This window comes from Cervus elaphus, chromosome 12 (genome assembly GCF_910594005.1).
Source record: "Cervus elaphus chromosome 12, mCerEla1.1, whole genome shotgun sequence".
In the NCBI taxonomy this organism is placed as follows: Eukaryota; Metazoa; Chordata; class Mammalia; order Artiodactyla; family Cervidae; genus Cervus; species Cervus elaphus.
In genome coordinates, this window is record NC_057826.1 from 36525282 (window position 1) to 36548239 (window position 22958).

A 22958-nucleotide genomic window follows, 5' to 3' on the forward strand; every position below is an offset into this window, starting at 1 on the left:
TCTCAGGGAGCCGCGCTCGTCCCAGCGGCGGGGAGGGGGCGCCGCGCGGCCGGCCGGGATCCGGGTGCCCCCCCCCCGCCTCAGCCGGGGCGGGGGTGAGGGCCCCGGGGGATGTTTTGACATCTCGTCAAAGGAAGGAACTTGATGCTTCGAAACTGCCTTTCACAGACGCCCCGTGCCTGCTGCTCCAGAGCTAATTTATAAACAGAATCTGTGCTCGCTCTGCTCCCTCCCCCGTCCGCCCGGAGGGCGGCGGCGGCGGCGCTGGAGGCGCGGACGCGGCTGTGCCTGGCAGGACGGAGTTTATTTATTGCCTCTGGCCCAGAGCCGGGGCGGCCCGGGGCCTGCACAAGTTCCCGGCGGCCGAGCCCTTCCCCTCCTTCCCTACCCCCAATGCTGTCTCCACCCCAGGGGTCGGTCTACCCGAAGCCCCGCGCCAGATTCTGGGTGAACTCCCACCGGTGGTTCGGAAGTGGAGGCGAAGAGATGGCCAGGGGGCCCCGTTGGCCCGCGTCCAGCTCCATCCCGCATCCACCCTTCCACCCTAGGGGGAAGAGGATGGCGGGGGGGAAAAGGGTCGCCACCTCTGCCCTAGGGGAAGAAAGGGGCTGGAGCTGTCGATCTTAAACCCCTCGGAACATCAGTAATGCTGCAGTCTCTTTCCGCCAGGGGCTATCCTTTCTCCCCAGGGAGTCTTCAATCCTCAGCTCCCGACCACCTTTAACTCCAAGGTCCCTGTAGCCCTTCCCCTTTAGAATAAATTAAGGAATATCACAGCTTCCACTTGATTCCTGGAAGAGGGGAAGAAAGGCTGGAGAGGTCGCCCAGGGCTGGGTCCAGATCTGTCACAAGGCCGGGGCCTCACCCCTACAGAGTCCGGATGGCCACGGGGTAGAGCAGGGACATGTGCTCCGCGCCCTTGATGGGCAGCTTGCGGCTGGCGTAGTGGTGCACGATTTCAGGGACGCTGCTGAAGGGCGGGCTGTTCTGGCCCAGCACGTACTTGTGTTCCTTGGTCCGCGACAGCTTCATGTGCATGAAACCCTGACTGCTCCTGGGAAGAGGAGGGGAGACCCTGTTGAGCCAGGGCCCTCTCCAGGCCCTATACCCACCCATCCCACCCCCACTCCCCCCACCCTGGCAGTGGTTCTTCCAAGGCCGCTGAGATGGGAGGAGATGGAGGGGATTTTGTGAGTAGGCGGCAGCAGGCATTGGCTTTGTGGTGAGGGCACTGGGTGTGCCAAGAATGTGTGTGTGGTGAGTGTACAGGGTGTGTGCAGGTGGAAACAAGCTATCAGCACCACCCCCCAACCATGGGATCCAGTCTCTCCCGCCCCCGCCCCCCAGCTAGGGCCAGTTTATCCTCCCCCTCGTTGAGCTGTGGGGGAGAACACCTGTGTAGGGGGAGCTCCTCCTAACTCATGAACAGACACCCTTGGCAGGGCAGTGGGTGGCCAGATGTAACAACCAAGTGACTCTTGGTTGGGATTCTCTCTTGCAATGATATGGGGGAGGGGGTCTGCTCTGGGCATCCCTACGAATCTGGGAACACCCAGCTGCCTGGTCCCGAGGACATCCCTTCACCCTCCTGCTAACTGGGCCTTGGGCCAATCCCCCCACCCCCCCCCCCCCCAATCTATCCAGCTTTTCTGCCTGGGATGACATCATCACCAGGCTGCCGCTCCATTCCCTCCCTCAGAGAGGACATGCTTCACTGCCTCTCCCATCTCCCCACCACAATCCAGGAAATCAGCATTAGTGCCCAGCCCTGCCCACAACACGAGGACCATGCTGCTGAGCTCTGGCCGGCTCCCAGCAAGAACGTCTGTTCAAACTACCACCAGCCTGCTCGGCCAGGCCCCAGGTCTAAAATGCACACACGGGCAACAGAGAAGCAATCCTTGGGAGAGCCCTGAAGCCTGAGGACTTGCTTCTGCGGGTCAGAGCCCCTGGAAGGACATGTGCAGGGCTCTGAAGCGGGTGAGAGGCAGGACTGGCAAGGGGGCTGTTCTTCATGAGGCTCTACCCTTGAGTTGAGGCTGGCAAACCACCACTTGCTTCCCCTGTCTGTGTACAAAGAAGGCTCTGCCTGGACCCATTGCACTAGGCCTTCAGTGAGAAAGCAAGGAGTATGGGGAAACTAAAGAGGAAAGGGATGGGAAGAAAAAAACAGGCCCTTAACTCCATCCTTCCCTTCCCGCTTAGGGTGGAGTGCCCTCAAGCCTGGGTGTGTGTCAGGGTGTGGGGCCATCTTTCATCTGCAGGTCTGAGATAAGGCTGAATTGACAGTGAGCATGCAGGCCCCCAGAATAGAGCAAAGGGCCTAAGGAAAGGTTACAGCCCCTGGGGCAATGGAGAGGGGAGGCAGTGAGTAGTCGCCCTCCCCTGTCCGTCCTGTGCCCAAAGTCCAGCCCATGGCTGTGGGCAGCAGCATGGGCCCTGTGCTCTCACCGTTAGGGGACAGCCCCCTCCCCACAGTGCACTTGGGGGGATTACCTCCCCTGAAAACTACTTATATCTTCTCCTTGAGGGACAGGTCTCGCCAAAAAGAGCAACAAGTGGTCAAAGAACTGAGTTGGCAGCTGAGAGCTCAGCCTCCATGTGGGTAACTGACCTCCTGGGACAAAATCCCAAGCGTCCATTAGGACACAGCAGAGCCTTTGCCTGACCCTCTGGGAACCAGGGTGGGACTAGCTGGCCCGCAGCATGAGGGCTGGCAGGCTTTTGGAGGAAGCTGTTTAATTACCAGTGAAAGCCCTTCCATTACAGAGAAAAGAGAAACCATAATTGTATTTCAGAGAAGCCATTTATATGCAAACGAGACTCTGGCAGACAGATGCTGGCAGGCCCAGATCAGCCTGGGCTGGAGCAGTGTCCAGGCCGCCCCCCTCCTTCACTCCTCGGGATAAGGCAGGGCCCAGACTCTACTGTTTGGGAGCCAGACCCCGTGTCTCCCCTTGCTTTGGACCATACCAGCCTTGACGGGGGTGGAACTGTGCAGTGGAATAGTGAGGTTCATGGAGTCAGCCTGAGTGGGGTTCAGAGCCTGCTCTAGGCACTTTATTTGCTGTTGGCCTTGAGCAAATCACATACCTCTTTGAATCTGTTTTCTTTCTATAAAAAAAGAGATTGATCTTGCAGACAGTAGTTGGTTTGGAGATGGTGTATATGCTGCTTGGCACCTAGCAGATGCTCTAGGAATCATGACTATGATTTTTAAAGCAATACACATTTCCGAAGTTATATAGCTCAAATTTTTGACAAATGAATTTTTCCTGAATGTTCCTTTGTTTTCATAACTTGCAACCCCCTGAGCAGAAAAGCTGGAAGAAACCTAAGAGATATCCATTGGACATATTTTGCAAAAGTAGAAACTAAAGTCCAGAGAGGTTAAGTGATTTGCCTAAGGTCACACAGGTAGTTTTACTAAAAACCAAGAATGAAATTCAGGTTATCTGACTTTAGTTTGGCATTTTTTCCCACTATCTTTTAGTGAAGTTGAATAATTATCCTCAAATGTGTGTGTTTAGTACTCCCAAATTTCCATATATTGGATGTTTGAAGTGGGGCATACCTGTACTCTAATGGCCCCTAGGAAATACTGTAGGAAGTGGAATAGGTGGCCCAGTAACGATGGGAGATGTGAATGGACATAGCGCTCTGACAGTCTGCCATGTGGGGTTCTACTAGACAGAACTCCTGAGCGCCAAGGAGACTAGCCATCCTGCCAGTAGAACCTGGGAGGCAGATGCTGGTATATGTATAATATCTGTGCCCAGAGTGGAAGGCTGAGGAGGAGGAGGTGCCCTGACTCCTCTGCCTCTTTCAGGACCCTTTACAGCTCAGTTGTCAGCCGCCAGCCCCCAGACCTTCTGCCCACCTCCTCAGAGTGAACAAGAACAGCTCTGTGTCCAACACTCCACTTTCTTCCCAGGACCCAGCGTCCATCACCCTGTTGAGTTCCACAGGCAAAGTTCCTATCTCCTCCCCTGTACTTCTAGAACATCTTGGACTTTGGTTAATAATGACGCTGATAATTTAGTAAGCACTCAGAGTACTATACTAAGTGCTTATTTCATTTAATCCTTCCCTATAAGGCAGGTATCATTATTGCCCTGAGGCCCAGAGAGGTTAAGGGGCTCCAGGTCACAGAGCTAGAAAGGGACAGAACCCTTCTAAGCTGGATTCAAATCTTAACAGTTTTCCCCAATGAACTCCGAGCTCCTCAAGAGCAGAGGCTGAGCCTCAGTCAAGCCTCAGGTGCCCAGGCTTGCCCAGAGTCAGCACGTGTTCACAGGGATCACGTTCTCCCCAGCCTGGCTGGGCACGGGAGAGACTGGAGGCTCCTCCCATCCTGCTGGTAGTCCTCGCACTGATTGCCCTTGGACTCATCCTGACAGGCTCCTCTTGTCTAGAGACCCCAGCCAGCAGGCCCCACTCACTTGAGGGACAGGGAGAAGTCGTTCTTGCTGGTCTCACTGTTGCGCACCAGATAGCTGGCCTCTTTGCACAGCCGGAGCAGGTTCTCGGCATCTGTTCGGCTGATGGCCCCGTGATACCAGCTGAGGACAAGAGAAAGAAAGGGGGGCATCTCTGCTGGGTCCCTGGCTGTCCAGGGCCACCCATTCTGAGTGTTCCCTGCAGGCAAGTCAGTGCCAGGAAGGGAAGGGAGGGAAGGGTCCCCAACTGGACACAGACACTCACACCTGGTTTTCCAGAGGCAGTGCTGGGTCTGTCCACTCCCCCAGGGGGCTGCTGGGCTCCACGCTTAGGGGCTTGGCTGACTTGGGGTTCCCTGCAGAGAGTCGGGGAGGGAGGCGCCCTTTCTCCTCCCGGCCAGGTGACAGGCAGCTCTTCTCAGATCCTTCAAACTGGGCTGTGGGGAACATACCAGTCACAGACTCTGAGGACTCTAGAGGTAAAGCCCTATAGACTAGCCAGTGCTTCATCCCCATTTCCACCCAAAAGGTAACAAAGGAATGTTCTGCAAGGGTGGGGCCTGGTCATGAGCCTGACGAGCTCTAGGGACAGTATCCTGGGTCCTTCCTGGGTGGGGGTGGGGCTCAGCTCTCCTGTGCACACAGGCCTTTCGGTCCCCATCCTGTGGCAGGAGAGGGGAGAGAAGCGACATGAGAAACCACTTAAGCCTCTCCGTCTGGAGGAGATGACTGCCTTCCCTCACCCCATCCCCCCTCAGGGTGGCTTCAGTGCTGATAATATTGTTTCTTTCTCCTCTTCAGAGTTCATTACCGTTCTCCAAATCACCCTGCCAAGCCATTCTGCAGAAATGACTTATCGATCTGAGAACAATTATCTGATTCCCCTTGGTGCCATCCTGACAGGCTAATCCTGCCCAAAGCCCAAAGCCGCCAGCCTGCCCCCGCCCCCAAGGTCGCTGCCCCTAGGCTCCCCCCACCACCCCCTGCCCCCCATAGAAGCCCAGCAGAGGCAGCGGTGCCCTCCCAGACCCCAGAGCCCTTCCAAGACCCTGGGCAGCCTGCCCAGGGAGGGCTGAAGCCAGTGAGCCACATGGGTAAAGCCAGCATGCACAGGTGACAGAGACCCTCCCTCAGCCTGTATTTACAAAATGCCCACTCACACACAGGCATGAATGTTCAAACAAGTGCTCATGCCTGTGTGTGTACTCACAGATGCAAGCCTACCCCTGGCTGCCCATTGTGCATAAAACTGAACATAGATGAAAGGTTCAGTGTCTTCTTTCTCCCCATTTGGGCTCTTTTTCTCTCTGAGTAGCACTTTCAAGCCCTTCAGTCACCAGATGCAAAATCAGATCTCTCCTTTAAGGAGTCAGGTACTTCCTGGGCTAGTATCACCCAGCCTCAGAGTTATTTGTGCTGCTAAAGGATCTGGTCAGGCAGTGCTCTGCCCCAAAAGGTGAATTTCGAAGAGTGGTGGGAAAGATATCTGGAAGGGGCCTCTCTTAGGAGGCAGCTCCCCTGTACTTTAGGGTGGGAGGACCGTGTCCTTTGTCCCTTTCCTCTTCCTCCAGGGCCAGAGGGATTCCTCCTGGGTTCTCTGAACTCCACCCCACCTCCCAGCTCCTCCAACCCAATCCCACGGGGCCTGAGGGCTGACCCTAGCCAGAAGCCCCCACAGGACCCACCGCTGCCATCCTCCAGGCCGGGCTCGGGGACGGGTGAGGCTGGACCGGAGATGTCCCTGTCCCCGTCGGGCAGGGAGGGGCTGCTGTCCAGCTGTCCCACGGGCGGAGGCCAAGGTAGGTCTTTGATGACCTTAATGTCAACTGGAGCCAGGAGTAGCCGGGAGAAGAGAGATAGACAGAGACAGAGACAGAGAGAGGCAGAGATTGAGACACCGAAACCAGAGCCAGGACACAGGACAGCCTAGAAAGGAAAAGGGTCAGAGCAGAGGCAGGGGCGGCTTCTGGGGGAAGAACAGGACTCTCAGGGGACTGGATGGAGCCACACTGACCACGCCCTGGTGGGCAGCTCCGGTGACAAACAGCAGGACACAGAGCCTCGCTCTGTTAGCCCCACAGGTCCCTTTTGACATCTCTCGAGCCTCCAGGGCCCAAAGGGACTGGGCAGGGAGGAAAAGTGGGACAAAGGGCTGTCCACACCACTCAGCACCGTACCCAGGCACCCCCACAGCCTCCTGGCACCTCCCACCTCGCCTCTCTTCTCCCTTTGACTTGAAGCCTGGGAACTCATGGGCAACAAGACCCAGACAGTCTGGCCACAGGGTGTCAGGAAAGCTCAGACACGGGGGCAGATGTTTTATTGAAATTTACCCCCCACATTCTCAATCCTGAGCCTTGACAATTAGCAGAGCCACGCCACTGGCGGCTGCAGGACTGCTAACGAGGTTTCCTAATGACGAGCATAGATTTTCCCATTAAGCAATCCAAACAGTATTGATTCTCCAAGGAGACTCCTGGAGATAAACGGCCTGTCCTCAACAGTGCATGCTTTACAGGAAACAAGTGAGAAAGCTGTGGTTTCCCAGTCTGGCTGCCAGGGTTGGGGGGACAGAGCAGAGAGCCGAGTCCAGCTCCAGGACGAGCCCCTTGCCCAGGGAGGGTTGAGGAGGACACAGGAGCAGGAATGAGGTCTAACGGCACAAGTCCTGGATGTTCTCACTGAATCAAGTTTCCAGGACCTTGCACCACCCACGCACATCCTCTCCATGTTGGACTCTGGGCCTGGGATGGACCCTGGGGTGATTGGTACAGGAGAAACCCGATCATTTCTCCCTCTCCCCACCGTTTCCATGCTTGAGAAATCCCCTTGTGGTCAGGCTGTACACATAGGGGGTTTTTACTGTCTGGAGTATTAAGTGCTTTGTTTCGTTAAATGTAAGTCTTTAACACAGGCCACAAGTTTGAGCATTTTGTTTGGAATTTCTTTACTTTTAAGTCTACCCTGCCTCCTAAAAGATGGGGGCCTGAGAGGTGGTGATGCAGGAAGTCATCCCCTGAAGCTGCACACAGTTTGTATTCACAGTGCCCAACTCATCACCTCCGTCCCCAGGGCCCAGTCCTCCCATTCCCCTGACCCTGGAAAGCTGCTCCGAGGCCCCAGCAGAGCTGCCCTCTCCACCCAGGACTCACCTGCAAAGGCTTTGGAAATCCGCTCCTTCTTCCACTCCCAGGGCTGGTCATACTCCTCGGGGGGCCTCTCATCGTCCTCTGGCAGGCGGGACTCCCGGGGCCAAGGGGCCCCCTCACCCTCTGGGGTGGCCCCCTCCTCCTCTGGCTCATAGGGTGTGTCATACAGAGGCAGGGGCTGAGCTGCTGTCTCCTTGGAGCCCCGGATCTCTGCCAGGGCAAGGCAGGAGGGGAGGTGTGAGCAGTCCTGGCTGCCTGGCTCAGCTCCCCTGGCAGGCAGCACCCTCCAGCTACAAGACTTCAGAGGGGAGGCTGCTGACTCTGCGGGGAGGCCAGAGGCCCCTCAAAACACCCCTGGGGTTCCAACAGCATGGGACCCCACAGAGGCAGGGGCAGAGAAGCACCAAGGGAAAGACTGAAAAGAGATCCTGTGATGGCCAGCAAGGGGTGGGTTGGTGAGGCTTACTCATTTTGGAAACTGAGGCAGAGTACATTTCCTCCTTGCTACCCAGATCCATTTATTTCTTTGCGCCCCAAGTTTTGTCATCTCATAGTCAGAAAATCCTTCTTTGTTGTTCAGGTACTGCTGACCTCCTCTCCTTGAAACTGTCCCCTTGGATGAGTCAATTTCTTTCTTTCTGTTTTTTTTTTTTTGGATGAGTCAATTTCATGGACCGTCCGCCCCTCTGATCACCCCCGTTCAGTCTCTTTCCCTGGATCCCTCTCTTGGTCTCTGTTCTCATACGGCCAAGTCTTATTCATTTCTCCCTGCCCTCACTCTTCAGTCTCATGGCACCCTTTGCATCTGTACATTTCCAACTGCCATAAAGCTATTTCCCTTTGGTGTTTCAAACTCACTGCTTTCTTCCAAAGTTCTAGTTTGTTCTGTGATCTTCTTTTAGGGATCATTGACCCCAATGAAAATTTGATAAAAACTATGGAGCTACTCCCCCAGAAAAATGTGCAAATTTTCTCATACAATTCCAGGGCTCTCCTAGACCTCCCAGGCATCCACACCGCTCTGATTTAAATACAGTAGCCACCCTCTCATTTTCTCCACTGCTGGCGATTACACTGTTCTCCTTGGTCCTGGGCCCTCTTCGTTCTTTGAATCCCGCATGTTCAGTGCCAACACCTGCTGACTCTCCTCTTTCAACTCTCCGCAACGACCCCTTTCCCTCTGACGCTTTATCTTGACCTCCATTCCACAGGGCCAGGTCTCCTCATCTAGATTACTGCTAGGGTGAACCTCCATTCTACAGGCTCATGTTTCATGGTCTCCATGGAATAACACTCCCCACTTCTCTCTGCCCCATCACGCACCTCACCCAGGGAGGGAGAGCAGCTTATCTGATCAGACAGTGGAAGCTTCCTTTCTTTCCCACATCTGTCTACTTGCAGAGACAGAACATTCTGGTTCTTTCTCCTCCTGCCCCCGTGCAGGGGCCTACAGCTGTCCTGTGTTGCCAAAGCCTGAGTGGACAAGTTTAATTCTGCGGTGAAGTATTAAGAAGCCCATTGTAGTGACATAGCTAAGTAATGTTCTCCAATCAACTTTATCAGTAATAAAGCTGACATTGCTATCACCATCTGTCTGTTTCCTTAATCCTATTTCTCGGTTATTTCCAAGCCCAGAGGGGAAGAAAGCGGTGTTAATTATTGGTCTCTTAAAGCCTCAACAATTTCCACAATAGCCTACTAACTCATCTTCCTGATGCCCAGTTCTTCTAGCCTGTTCTGTACACCAAAGCCTCAGTAATCCTCTTAAAATGCCATATTCATCCTGTTTCTTTCTTGCTCAAGAATACATAATGGCTCCCCTCCCCACTCTGGAGCAAGTCCAAATGCCTCATTCGAGCCTTTGAGACCCTTTACTGCCCCTCTTAGCTCTTAGCTAGGCTTAGCCGTATGCCTAACACTAAGATTATTTGCCCCTGAACAAACCTTCCTTTCATCCTGCCCTGGGGCCTTGGCTTACACTGATTCACCACATCCTACCCTGTTGGTCCCTTTTCCTATATGCTTTCTTGATCTCTCTTCCCCAGGGCCAGGTCTCATTTATTTCTCCCTGCCCTCACTCCTTGAACTACGTACCCACTCTCCTGTGCACTGCATCTGAATGTCTAGTTGTGTGTTTCCAGTTGCCACAAAGGTGTTCACTTCAACATCCCATCGTTTTGACCCCATCACCTTCCCTAAAGCTAGTGATTCTCTTCTTGGGATCAGTGACCCCCAACCCAGCCCATACCACTAGCCTGCCCTTCCTGACTATCCCAAATGCTTCTACTGTCTGCCCTTTGGTTGTATGGCCTTCTCCAGTACCTTAGGTCTTAGGCTCCGTAAGTCCCACCTCCTCCAAAATGACTATCTTGAAGGCAATGGCCACCACCCTCCCCAAGGACCCAGCAAAAGCTTTCTCCATATTTTCTCGGGACCAAGGAATCAGTCCTTAGATTTGTGGGCCCCAGAGCCTGTCCTGTGAATTCTCAGGCCTCAGGGAGTGTCCCCCACCCTGCTCCCACCGCCGACTCCATCACTTACCAGCCATCATCTTTTGTGCCTCATAGGGTTCCATGTAGCCGTCATTTTCAGGGACCTTCTCTGGGGCTCCTGAAGCGCCTATTGGGCCTTCGCCAGTCTCCTGAACATCAAAAGGGTCCGCATAGTCTTCTAGAATTGCTAACTGTGGGAAGAGAGTGAGACGAGCAGGCTTCAGACATCTGAGAGACAGCTCTGCTTCTCCCTGGTTGCTCTGTCCATGGGAACAAGAGTCCTGGCTGCCCAGGAGCTTGGATGGGGACAAGCTCTGGCTCTTCCTTTGTGGGGTCCCCCACTAGGCTGCCCACAGAATGGCCCATCTTTCTTTTCTCTTAATTGTGTGCCTCTGGGCCATCCCCTAGGCAAGATGGCCGTAGGATAAGGCTCTGGGCCTTAAGGCTTGCCTCAGAGTCCCGGCAGGATCAGATGACCTAACAGAGGGAATTAACTCAGAGACCTGCTTATAAAGGTGTTGGGAGCATCCTAAGAATAAGCAGGGAACAGCAGGCAACTAGGCAATTAGCTTGGTTCATGTCTACCATTGCACTCCCAGATGCTGAAATATTTGCTGACCATCAAGGAAGGAAGGGCTGAGCACTGACTTTATGTCACGGTTCGCTGGTTTATCCTCACAACACCCTTCACAATGCCATATGGGAATTATTATCCCCATTTTTAGGAAATGGAGGCTCAGGACAGGTAGGGAACAACATACCCAAGTCTGTTCCAGGTAAGCGGAGGAACCAGGATTGGAACCTGTGCCCTTTGTGCAAAATCATGCTGCCAACCTGCTACCACAGGCATCTTGGGCTGTCCTGGGAGAGAGACCACCTTAGGATAGCCCTGAGAAAACCAGGATTTGGGCTCTGCGGAACCCCTCTGGGCTCTTGGAGGGCAGGGACAGGATAGCCCTGGCCTTGGCCCTCCACACTCAAGCTGCCCCTTTCTCTCACACAAGTGGCTCATGGCCACCCCTCTGTTCCTGCTTCCAGTCAAGGCAGAGTGAATCGCAACCACACACCCTGCAGAAGAGCTTATGGTGCTGGGGTGGGGCTCATTGAGGACAATAGAGCCTTTCTCCAAGCTGGGCACAGGCTGGGGGGGGACCCGCTGAGGCAGACACAGAGCCCAGTCCGCCCCGTGCCAACAGCCCCAGGGGAGCACTGCACACCGGGATGCCGGGCCTTGACGAGAGGTAGCTGTGAGGCCTGCGGCCTAGGGGAGGGGCTGCTCCTGCCTCTCCCCTATTCTTCTAGACTTTGGTTCTGGTCCAGATCAGAACTCTGGGAGTCAGCTGGGCAGGGAGGCTGTGGGGATGACCAGCCTGGCCTGGGTAATAGGATCTGGGATCCCTAGCAAGGTGGAATGAAGAAAAAAAACTTTCCACCTCAGACACCCCTTTTTGCAGGTTCCTAGCACTCCTAGCACTCGGAGAAGGCAATGGCATCCCACTCCAGGACTCTTGCCTGGAAAATCCCATTGATGGAGGAGGCTGGTGGGCTGCAGTCCATGGGGTCGCTAAGAGTCGGACACGACTGAGTGACTTCACTTTTCATTTTCATGCACTGGAGAAGTAAATGGCAACCCACTCCAGTGTTCTTGCCTGCAGAATCCCAGGGACGGCGGAGCCTGGTGGGCTGCCATCTATGGGGTCGCACAGAGTCAGACATGACTGAAGTGACTTAGCAGTAGCAGCAGCACTCCTACAGGCCCCTCCAGGGGTCTTTGACATGCATCCCAACAGCTCCTAGCTGAACTCTCATCCTTCAGTTCTCCAGCTCCTACTCGTTTCACCTCGTTCCAGTCAAGACCCCCAGCTCCTTTATCTCCATTGTATCTCTCTGCCTGCCCCTAAGGCCCACATCTCAGATCATCCCATCACCTCCACCAGCTCATCCTGTAACCTGACCTCTTTGTCATTTTTGTCTCTCCAGCTCCAATAAGCACCTGGTACACAGTACCCACAGTCCGACCCACTCAACCAAGGGGCTCTGAGGCCAGCCCACTGGGTACCCACCTGAGCTGGCACCTAGCCTCATGTTCACACGTGGCAGCTACTCAACAGTAACTGAATCAACAAACCTTGCAATGGCTCTCCAGTGCCAAAAATAAAAGTCCAAAGTTAAAGAAATGTAAAGATTCCACATCCCTCTATGGGTTCTCTCTTCCTCCCTGAAGTTTCAGGTCACTTCATTACCTGAAAGCTCTATAATCTCTTTCTTTTATCTTAAGGCTTTCCGATTACCTGGATCAGCTTATTTCTCTTTAGAAGCCTTCCAGTCAGTCTCCCCCCAGGTCTGGTTAGGGGCTCTGTGCTGGGCTATCATCACATTGTGTAGCACATACTGTCTTCTTATCTGTCTTCTTGTGAACTTCCTGAGGGCAGGAACCATGTTTACTGCTAAATTCCCAATGCCTAAAGTGCTCAGTAATTATGTGTTGAATCAGTTCATATAAACAGGAAGGAAGAAAGGACAAAGGAAGCACTTTTCCTTATTCATTCAGAAGAGGAAGCATGAATCTGGGTGAGGAGTCAGACAGAAGGTATGAGTCCCCAGAAACTGCTCTGGGAGCAGGAGCACCTGGCCCAAGCCCCAGGCCCCTCCTCGCCAACTCCACGGAACCCCCCATGCCCCGGCTTTCCAAGCTCAGTCAGAGTTGCAGGCCGGCCTTTCCCACCAGAGCCTGGACCAGGGGCTGTGACCCCTCCCAGGCTGGCGTCGGCCTCCACAGCACCAGCCCGCAGGGCCCACGGGCACCCAGGTGGCAGCTTTGTGGGCAGCTCAATGGCTCCTCTGTTCCATTCCTGGCTCTTTACCTGCTCCAGGAAGCCCCAGCCCTCACCCTAGGCGGGGGTGCCCAGAAAAGCCACCCACAGGACCGAGATCAGGAACAGCAGCAGAGACGCCTGCTGGGAGGTTGGCAGGATAAGCACCTGCCCTGGACATGGGGGACCCCCATCAGAGACCAGACCTGCTTTCCCAGTGGTTCCAGGTCCCGTGAGGAGGCAAACCACTCAGGTGTGGGAAAGCTGCCTCTGCCGGCTTCTGACACCTTTGCTCCACCACGACTTACTTTATGGGCCCTCTACCCGACTCTGACGTGTTCACTGTAGTATATGGTATCAGCCTGGCACACGGCAGCTGCTCAGTGCGCATTCTGGATGCTCAAAAGGCCTCCTGCTCCCCAGACTCCATCTTCTGGAGAGACACCAAGTCTCAGACCCCCATTCATTCTAACTGACTGACCAGTAGGGGCTGTGGGAGCAGCCAGTCAGGAGAATGGATATTTGATGGGGATCAAAGCTTTTGGCTCAAGGGCAGAAGGAAGGAATGGACAGAGAAGGTACCTAAAACCCGGGGCTGATATTTAGGCAAACCCTCTGGTAGTTGGAACGCTGCTGAAATGCTGAAATATTTCCAAACTTATAGGTGAGTAGCTGCTGCCCAGAGGGCCCCCTGCCAACCAGGTCTCCTTCCCCTCCTGCCATCTGGCAGGGTGGCTCCAAGATCCTGCTCTTGCGCCTGTTGAGTTGGGCAGTGTCCCCTCCCAAAGTAGCTGTCGGGCTCTGCCTTTCCTTCCTGCCCAGGCCTCTCCTGAGGGAGCTGGCAGGCCCACCATCTGCTTCCACCCTCCCACTCTGCAGCTGGACCCTGCTAGGAGTTCCTGAGCCAATCCATGGGGTTCTTAAGGCCAGGGGAGCAAGGGGTCACATGTCATAGTATTTGGGCTCTGTAAGGTCTCCAAAGTCTACCACTGTCCCTTTCCTCTATTTCTTTCATTTACATTTAATGTCTGGAAGCCTCTGGTCTTTTCATCTGTGGAATGGGGGTGGTATTAGTATCTGTCTCACAGGATTGGGTAGAGGACAATGAATACAAAAAGTGTTTGGCCCAGAGGCTGGCATGGAGTCAGTGCTCCATCAGTCTTAGCCCTGATGATAATCTCTTGTATACAGCCATTGGGGCCCCAGAATCCAGGCTTGTCCAGGGTGCACAGTTTGCAGCAGTGGAGACAAGAAAGTCAGAGACCCAGGTCTCCTGACTCTCGGTGCCTTGCCATAGATTTTCCAGAAGAATTGGGAAATGTAGCATCTTCCCTCCTCTACTTGTAGATGTAATATACACCTTAGCATGTTAAAGGCTATGAGAAGTCCTATAGTCAAAAGAATAAACTAATTTTGTCTAATTCAGCATTTCTCCAAATTATTGTAACTATGAAATCCTTTTTCCACTGAAAATCTGTCAGTTTCAGAAATGGTGTACTACTGATATTTACCTTCCTCAAGATCAAACTTTTTGCACTTTCTGTTCCCACTTACCGGAATGCCCTTCCCAATATTATCTGCCAGGGAAATGCCTTCACATGAAGCAAATCTGTTATTATCCTTTTCTAACCACAAAGCAATGCCATGCCTGTAAAACATTCAAACATCACAGACAGGTACTAACTAACCCTTGCTACTAACCCTTGTAAGACTCTTATAAGGTCTGTCTGAGGCCACTTTGGGATTCAGGGGCAAGTGCGGCCTTCAGCATTCAGGAAATTGTGAACTCAGCATAGAATGCAATCCTCATTCCTTCTTTAAGAGTCTCCTTCCCCTGTTCATTAGCAAATGCTTAGTGACACTTCCTCTCTCTGCAGGGCTCCTCTGGGCAGGTGCAAAGGTCCCATGCATGATACTGGTAGTCAGTCTGGAATCAGGCTGCCCCATTGGGAACGTCAGCTTTCAGCTTTCCTAACTAGCTATGAAACCAAGTAAGGGTGACTCAACATTCCTGGTCTCCCTATTTGTAATGCTGGAATAATAACAGACCAGACTTGTCCTTATAGGGTTGTTGTGAGGATCAACTGGTCTAGTATACATGAGCTGCTTCAAACAGTGCTAGATACGAGGTAGAGGCTCAGTGAATGTCCATGATTACATTGTTAGATATGAAAAGAACAAATTTCGGGATCCTTCAGGAGCTCACAGTGACACACACACACACACACACACACACACACACACAAAAACAACAAGCTCCAAGAGAGAGAAGAAGCACCTTGAGGTGCTGTGAAGCTACAGGGCTGGGCCCTGGGCTCTGGAAGCATGACAGGCTCACTGTATGCAGGGTCTGGGCCCCTTCTCTGCTCTCCTATCATACCACACTGTTCTCCAGAGAGGGCAGCTGGTGTTGGCTCTCCAAGTCTGGGACCCCAGCCAGCTACTCCCATTCTGGTTACAGGCTCCTGCCTGTTCCTGGCTCCCAAAGGGAAAGCACCAGGGCTACGGTGTCACTGAGTCACTGGCCAACAAGCCACAGGTGTCTTCCAGAGGAGGGAGTGTCGCAGCATGAGGAGACAGTAGTGGAGAGAGTGGACAGGCCTGCCACACCATCCCACAGTGGCCGCGGGCCTCAGCCCTCCTCAACGCACCTATGGCAGCACAGATGGCCAGCCCGGGCTGCAGAGGGTTCAGAGGTCTAACCAGTCCACAGGGGTCCCTTGACCCAGACCCTTCTCTTTTCCTCCATCACTGGGGACACGAGGACAGGTGTAAGATAAACAGATTCTGTGCAAGTCATAAGAAGGAAAATTAAAGCAAACAAACCCAAAAAAGGCAAGACCTCGGCCTCCCAGGTGGTGCCTGGGCCAGTGTCATTTAATGATACTCAAACACTCCATAAACACTGGCCAAGGGAGGGCCCCTACCTGCCCTCCTAACCCCAGGGCAGGCACAGCTTGTTCATCTTCTGGCACCCAGAATGTATCCTTCACTTCCTTCCTCCTGCTTATCTGTTCACTCGTTTCCAAATTGGGCCTGGAGGATCCAAGTCCACGTGAAAATCATCTATGAGGTATAGCATCTATTTTTCAAAGTTCTTAATACTTTGGGCCCTGCGAACGAACACCAATGAGAACCGAAGAGCTGTGAGCCTTTTCGCAGAAAAGTGCTTGCTCACCCAAATATCTGCACACTATTTCTGGAGGTTCGTGAACCCTAGCGGCCCCTCTGTGAGCTAGGGACAAGAACCTTAGTTTCAGTTCATACAAGGTGCCTGTCTTATTGCTCACATCACCTCTGTTTTGCTCTCACTCTCATTCTCTATCTCTGTCCGTCTCTCTCACACATCTTGGCATGATGGAGGCAAAGGACACACTGTGCAGATGGTCAGAGGCAACTCAAAGCTTCATCCAATCAGGGCCCCTCTCCCATCCCCAGCCCCCTTTGCTAATTAGATCAGGTTTTTCCTGTTGAAGGTCTGAGAAAAGGGAGCAAAGCAAGGGAAGGCATAGCTCTCTAGCCCCTCTGCCAGAGCACACAGCCTGATGGCCAGACAGGGCCCAGGACCAAGAGGGAGCCTTCCTGCAGCCAGATGGCGAGGCCCTGCCTGCCTGGTGCAGGGCGCGGCTCCTGCTGCTCCCACACCTGCCCTGCCAGGCCTGCCCAGATGGCCACCCGTGCACCCCTGCCAACTGCAGCCATGGGTCTCAGGGTGGGCCAGCAGCCAGAGCCCTGCATGGGGAGAAGGCAAATGGTCTTGAGCCCCCAGGCTTCTCAGGGTCCTGTCTGAAGGCCTATTCTCTCCTGACCCCACATCCACTGGGCTCATTCCCCTTCAATCTCTCTGGCTCATCACAGAAGCATTTCCACCCATTTCTTCAAACCTCATGATCCAGCCTCTCTCAGAGGGTTCTGACCCACCCAGCACCAGCTGCTGGGCTGCAGAAGGAGAGAAATGAGCCAGCCGAAGGCAAAACCTGGGGCCCAGCTTCATCGTGCCTTAGGAAGTGACCCAAAAGCAACAAGCCAAGGGGACCTGCAGGGCTAAGAGGAGGGGAAACAGAGACTAAGGAGAAAGCAGCCACACAGAACAGAAACACCGACTGAGCAGGAGCTCAGGGGGCCAGGCCGGCTCACCATCTGGAAGCCACAACTCTGTGCGAGCTCTGCAGGCACGGGCCGCCACCTGGGTTTAGGGTGAGGGGCTCAGGTGTGCAGTCTGGGCTCTTTCTAAGAAGATCCAAACTCTGTTCCTGAGAGGGTGGAGCTGCTCTCTCTGAATTGGGGGAGGGGGGGAGGCAGGGGGCGCAGCCCCAGGTCAGCTTCCCTGCCCTGGGGCCAGCTCAGATAGCTTCCTGAGTCTTTCTCACAGACCCACTAAACCACCGAGTGCTCCATTTCATTTCTGTCCCCACAGCTGACAAAGGAGTCAGACACCGCTTAGCCCACAGATCACAGAGCCGACTGGGGGAAGGATGGATGCCCTCGATGAGAAGAGGCTGTGGGTTTCCACATGGTTGTGTGGACACAGCCCCTTCCTTGGGGTCTCTGTGAGAATATGGACATGGGGAGCTTTAGTAAGGGGGATTGCTCACCCTCAGGTCACTATGGCAGTGCACAGTCACCACTCAGGACTTATTTATGCACCACCCCTCTTTATGCCAAATTCTGTGTCAGGCACTTGTGAGACACAATATGAGGACATGGTCCTTGTCCAGGAGGAGCCCATGGCTTGGTGGGCAGCCTGTTATGCCATTCCAAGAGGATGCAGAGAGGAGGAGAGCCAGGGACAGTCCAGGCCCACATGCCCACAGGCAATGGTCAGGCAGGAGGAGACTAACTGGTCAATAGAAAGAACAAAGCCACTGCCGCCACCACCACCATCATCAACAGGGAAAATTAGGAAGAAGAGGAGCCTAATGGGACTCCATTAGGCTGTGGGGACACAGCCGCCTTCTGCAGGCAAAGGGTCTGTGCCCAGGATGGGCAGCCATGCCCCATGGCAGGAACTCAGGGAAAAATAACTCACATTCCTGAGGCTTCTCTCTGACCCCGACACATCTCTCTTACCCCGGAAACTGGGCAGAACAGCATCACACTTTCAGCTGAAAACCTCAACACTGGAGCCAATGGATTCAGACAGCAACTTTGCTCTCCAATCAAAGAAAACAGTGTTCTCTGCTGAGGAGAGGGGAGTAAGCCCCAGAGCAAGCTCCCAGAGGTCAGTGAAGAGGAACAACAGAGCCAGGGCCACCCACAGAGTCATCTTCCTAGAATTTAGGGTCACAGGGGCCTGAGGATGGCTTTCAGCTCTCAGGCCACATGAGTTGGGCCGGGGGTGGTTCCTCTACCTGGGGCTTTGAGCCACAATAGATGTTCTCAGGAATGGCGAGGGCCCTAAGCTTGAAGATCCATGAAAAGCTCTAGCCATCCTTATAATGGACACTGGGAGGACAAGGCCAAGAAGAGAGGAGTGGGCTCAGTTGCTTAGCCCCTTCTGGGCAACAGGTTCTGAGCATTGACTGCCCCCACGTTGTTGTTGTTTAGTTGCTAAGTCGTGTCTGTGACCCCGAGGACTGCTGCCCGCCAGGCTCCTCTGTCCATGGGATTTCCCAGGCAAGAATACTGGAGTGGGTTGCCATTTCCTTCTCCAGGGGATGTTCTCGACCCAGGGATCAAACCCGAGTCTCCTGCATTAGCAGACGGATTCTTTACCACTGAGCCACCAGGAAAGCCTGACTGTCCCCATACCTGGGGAGAGATAGGGAGGGAGAACAGGAGTGGCCCTGCCTGTACCTCAGTGGTCAGCATTCTTGGTGAAGAGATGCATACTGCTGGTTCTGGCTTGCTAAGAACAACAGTCTACCCTGCTCAACAGTCCACCCGTCTCCAGTACCATGGGTTAAGGCAAAAGCCAGCTCTTGCTGTGTCCACGGGGAGAAAACCAGCCTTCACCTCCTTCCTGGCGCTTTAGCACCTGCAAAGATGCTTGGGCTTTCTTAACAGGAGGTGGGAAGGAGCTTTGCGCTCACTCTGCCCTGGGGGGGGGAGGGGTCAGAGATCAAAGGGCAGTGAGCTGCTGCTCCCGGAGGGCTGAAAGGCCATAAACTGGGGAGAAGCGGGGCTCAAATTCCGTTAGAAAAAGGCTCCCTAATTAGGCTTCGGGGGCTGCGATGAGGAGAGCAGAGCCTGGGAGGGGGAGGGTCACTAGTTCCGGGGCGATAATAAGGGAAAGAGGCAGTTTGGGGCGCACGTCCCAAATTAGAAGGTCGAGAATCTGAACAAAGGTGGATGAAGCCTCCGAGCCCCGGGGTCAGAGACTAAGATCGTGTCCGCCAGGAACCGTGACACCGAGGAGCCCGGCCCCGGTCAGGCCACCTTTGTCCCTCTCGTAAGCCTCAGACCTCCGACCACCTCTCCTTCTGGCAGCCCTCTGCCCGGCGTGGCACTCACCCTGTCGCTGCTGGCGGGGTGTCCAGAGATTCGTTCCTCAGGCGGAGGAGCTGGGGGGCCAGGGGTCTCGACCCGAATAAGGCGGTGGGGGGGCGAGCCATGGCGCGGGGGCGGCGTGGGGCCGGGGGCGGCGGGGGTGGCTAGGGCAGCGGTGCCGGACGGCCCCCCGGAGTAGGGGTCTTCGAAGTCACGTTCCCTCTGCAGCCGGTAGGCAGCCAAAATGTCCGGGGGAGGTGCGGGGGGCGCGGCCGGGGAAGGTGCGGGGGGGCGGTAGTCCGGCTCCGGGGGCGCCGGCTTGCCCCCACCTCCGCCGCCGCCGCCGCCCCCCCCGCGGAAGCCCAGATGCTCCCGGAGCCACTTGGCCACTCCGCCGCTGCCGCCCCCTCCTGGGCCGGCTCCTGCACCCCCGGCGCCGCGGCGCGATCCCGCCGGGCCGCCCCCCGCGTTCCCCTGTGCCCTCGGCCCCGGGCCGGAGCCGGCCGGAGGAGCTCCGCTCAGTAACATGGGGCCAGCCAGACTGAGCTAGGGGAGAGTGGTGGCCGGGCGGGGGGCGGGGAGGGGGCGGAGCTCCGCCGGGCGGCGAGAGGGGGCGGGGCTCGTGGGTAACAAGGGAGAGGCGGGGTTCCGCTACCTAAAGGGGTCGACCTCCCCCCCGCCCCACGGAGAGGAGGGGGACGGGTTTCCAGCCTGTGTGCTCGCCGAACACGCGAAGTGGCGACCCCAGGGCAGGGCATCCGACTCCTGAGGATGGACTGAGGATAAATCCTCCACGTGTCGGCACGCCTGTCCCTGCAGGGGCTCACCTGCCCACGTCTGTTTCCACCCCCCCCCCCCCCCAACTCCCACCTAGCGCGAACCTGAGAGGGGAGTTCTTAGACTCCTGAATTCCTGGCCCTCCGGCGCCTTCTGCCCCTCCCCAAGGCCTCCCAACTGGGAAATATTATCCTCGGAGGAAAAGCTGGGGTTGGGGGCAGGCAGAGGTGGGGGGCCGAGATGAGGGCTGCTCGGTAGGACCAGTCTGTAACTACCGGGTTTCGGCATGCTGCTATGGGAGCCCCGCCTACCTTCTCCCATCCAACCGCTTTCACTGCACATACTCTAACCCACTCCAGGCGGACATCTCACATCACAGACAATCAGCTCCCTAGAGGCACCCACTTCTCCCGAGTGGCTTCCACACACGCCCTCCTCACAGGCAAACAGCCCTTGCACAAACGCCTCCCACCCCTGAGCTCACCCACTCTGAGCAGGTCGACCCAACCCTGATGGCAGAGAGCTCAAACACGCAGAAATCCTTTCATGTCCCGGGTTTCCTTGTCCGTCAGATTAGTGACAGAATAGAAACAGACAAGTCAATAAATCAAGTCTAGAAACAGTTCCAGTGTTGTCTATCACAAACCCCTTAATCCCCAGAGGCTCGGATGCTCAAGTGATAGGCATTTTTGTCTTAGAAATAAAGCCAATTTCTCCCCAGTAATATTGTAGCCCTGAGGCCCGACTCCAACACTTGCTTTTGACTCTGTTGGAAAGACAGCCGCTTCACTTCATCAGCATCCATCCCTCTGACACCACCTCAACGTCTCCCTCACTCTTAGGCTCATATCTGCTTTGTGAGGGAGCAAAGAGCCACCTGAGGCCTCAAGGGGAAGGAGGCTCAAAACTGGAGTAGAGTAAGATGTGATGGCAAAACTGAGAATCTCGTAGGATTCCCAGGGCCCCAGGCCTCAAAATATTTGTTGAGTTTCTGCTTTGTGCATATTCTAGTTGGTGTTACAGGATGGTGCTTCTCAAACTATAAAATGAACACAAATCTCCTGGGGAATTTGTTTTATTTATTTTTTATTTTTGGGGGGAATTTGTTTTAAACTGAAGTTTCTATAGGTCTAGCTGGGATGGAATTTCGGTGGAATTCTAACAGGCTTCCAAGTGATACAGATGCAGCTGGTCATCCCACCACACTTTGAGGGGCAGAACTGTAGGAGGTATTGAAATGTCTCATATTGTGTCTGGTTTCATGAGGTATAATAGAGAAAATATCATGAACATCATAAAAATATGCAGCTTCAAATATGACTAATGGACTTCCCAGGTGCTAAGACTCTTCCAGGGGCTAAGACTCTGTGCTCCCAAAGCAGGGGATCTGGGTTCCATCCCTGGTCGGGGAATTAGATTCCACATGCCACAATTAAAAGTTCTGCATGGAACAATTAAAGATTCCACACGCTGCAGCTGAAAGATCCTGCATGCCACAATGAAGATTGAAGATTTTGCAACAATTTTGAAGACTCAGTGCAACCTAATAAATAAATAGATATTTGTTTAAAATTGACTAACAAAGCAAAGATATAAATAAATATCTTTATTTATTATAAAGATAATAAATTCTAGAAGAATGATCCAGTAGATTCATATTGGAGGGTCTCCTCAATCACCAGGTGTTTAACAGTAATTGTGGGCTCTAGACATATCTCAGGATCAACGGCAAGACCCTCCTTTTGCCACTGATTCTTACCTTCCTTATATCTGCAAAGGGCATGATGACTGTCGTGTGAGGATTAGGGGAAATCATGGACATGGAATGATGGAAATGATGGAACAGGCTTTGAAAACTATAAAGTGCTTACAATGGTAGGTGTCAAATGAAGCCACCTATGTTTAAGAAATACGGAGCTAAGCTGCTGACAGCTCAGAGGAATGGAATCAAATCAAGTCTGCACAAAAGTTGTCAGACTTCACACAGGGGGTAGACCTGAACTGGGTAGGGTGTGGACAGATGAAGCAAAGGAGTAAATGGTCATTCCAAGCCAAGAGGTCAGCATGGGTTGAGGGAACCAGCATACCATTAAGAAGGGGTGAACTCATAGTGAGGAAGATTAGGAAGTAAAGTCACATGAGGATGGGGGAGGATATCATAAGGATAGTTTAAATGATAATTAAAAAGCTCTAATACTTTATGTACACTGTGAACTTACTTTTGTCTTAAACTTTTGTTAATGCACTTTCAGTAAATGATAATTAAAAAGCTCTAATACTTTATGTACACTGTGAACTTACTTTTGTCTTAAACTTTTGTTAATGCACTTTCAGAATCAGGCATTGTTGAGCACCTCATGGGGCCAGGTAGCTTGCTAGGAACCAAGGATACAGAGGTGAGGCCCTCAAGACTTGGGTGGAGTTTGCCAGATCCAAAGTCTTGTACTTAAGCATGTTAAGCATTGCACCATAGATTCAGGGTTCTAAAGGGGATCGGGGTGTTCCCATCACTTAGTGCAAAGCCTGTCGTGTGGCAAGAGTTTAACAAATGTTGAAATGAATAAAGATTATTTCTCTTGTTCTTATTTTTATATAGCTATAATTGTGGTATACACAATTTTGTATCCTTCTTTTTTTCACTGAACATTGCATAATTTCCCTGTTTTTATTATGAAAGCTTTAGTTTCTTCCAGTTTTTTGTTTTTTTTTTTAAATTTCAAACTTACAGAAGAATTCAAAGAAAGTACAGGGGAAATCTGTACACCCTTCACCTAGATTCACTAGTTTTTAACATTTTGCCACGTTTGTTCTATCCCTTCAGCCTTTTTCCCCCCTTAACGATTTGATGCAAGTTTCAGT

General features: G+C 53.6%; 1 protein-coding gene across 4 annotated transcripts; it reads right to left on the bottom strand.

The window, feature by feature from the left end:
* Positions 1–285: 285 nt before the first annotated feature.
* Positions 286–19874, bottom strand: SHF (Src homology 2 domain containing F). 4 transcript variants are annotated; one of them, XM_043920038.1, is made up of 7 exons: positions 19347–19872; positions 10130–10271; positions 7592–7798; positions 6125–6265; positions 4705–4876; positions 4443–4562; positions 286–1054 (listed from the first exon to the last, which is right to left on the bottom strand). In XM_043920038.1, the coding sequence occupies exons 1-7, from the start codon at positions 19848–19850 to the stop codon at positions 868–870; spliced, it is 1473 nt and encodes a 490-aa protein (XP_043775973.1). In that variant the 5' UTR covers positions 19851–19872; the 3' UTR covers positions 286–867. The 4 variants fall into 4 exon arrangements, with proteins under 4 accessions (XP_043775973.1, XP_043775974.1, XP_043775976.1 ...); XM_043920039.1 differs by lacking the exon at positions 6125–6265 and having other exon boundaries at positions 19347–19870; XM_043920040.1 differs by lacking the exon at positions 286–1054 and having other exon boundaries at positions 4707–4876; positions 19347–19874.
* Between the last annotated feature and the right edge of the window lie 3084 nt (positions 19875–22958).

Bases quoted from the DNA above. Each gene is read 5' to 3' on its own strand.
- SHF (XM_043920038.1), bottom strand. From the start codon at position 19,850: ATGTTACTGAGCGGAGCTCCTCCGGCCGGCTCCGGCCCGGGGCCGAGG. The intron at 6,266-7,591 runs GTGAGTCCTGGG...TCCTGGCTCCAG, and splicing joins GATTTCCAAAGCCTTTGCAG to TTGACATTAAGGTCATCAAA. The intron at 4,877-6,124 runs GTGGGTCCTGTG...TGTTCCCCACAG, and splicing joins CGGCCTGGAGGATGGCAGCG to CCCAGTTTGAAGGATCTGAG.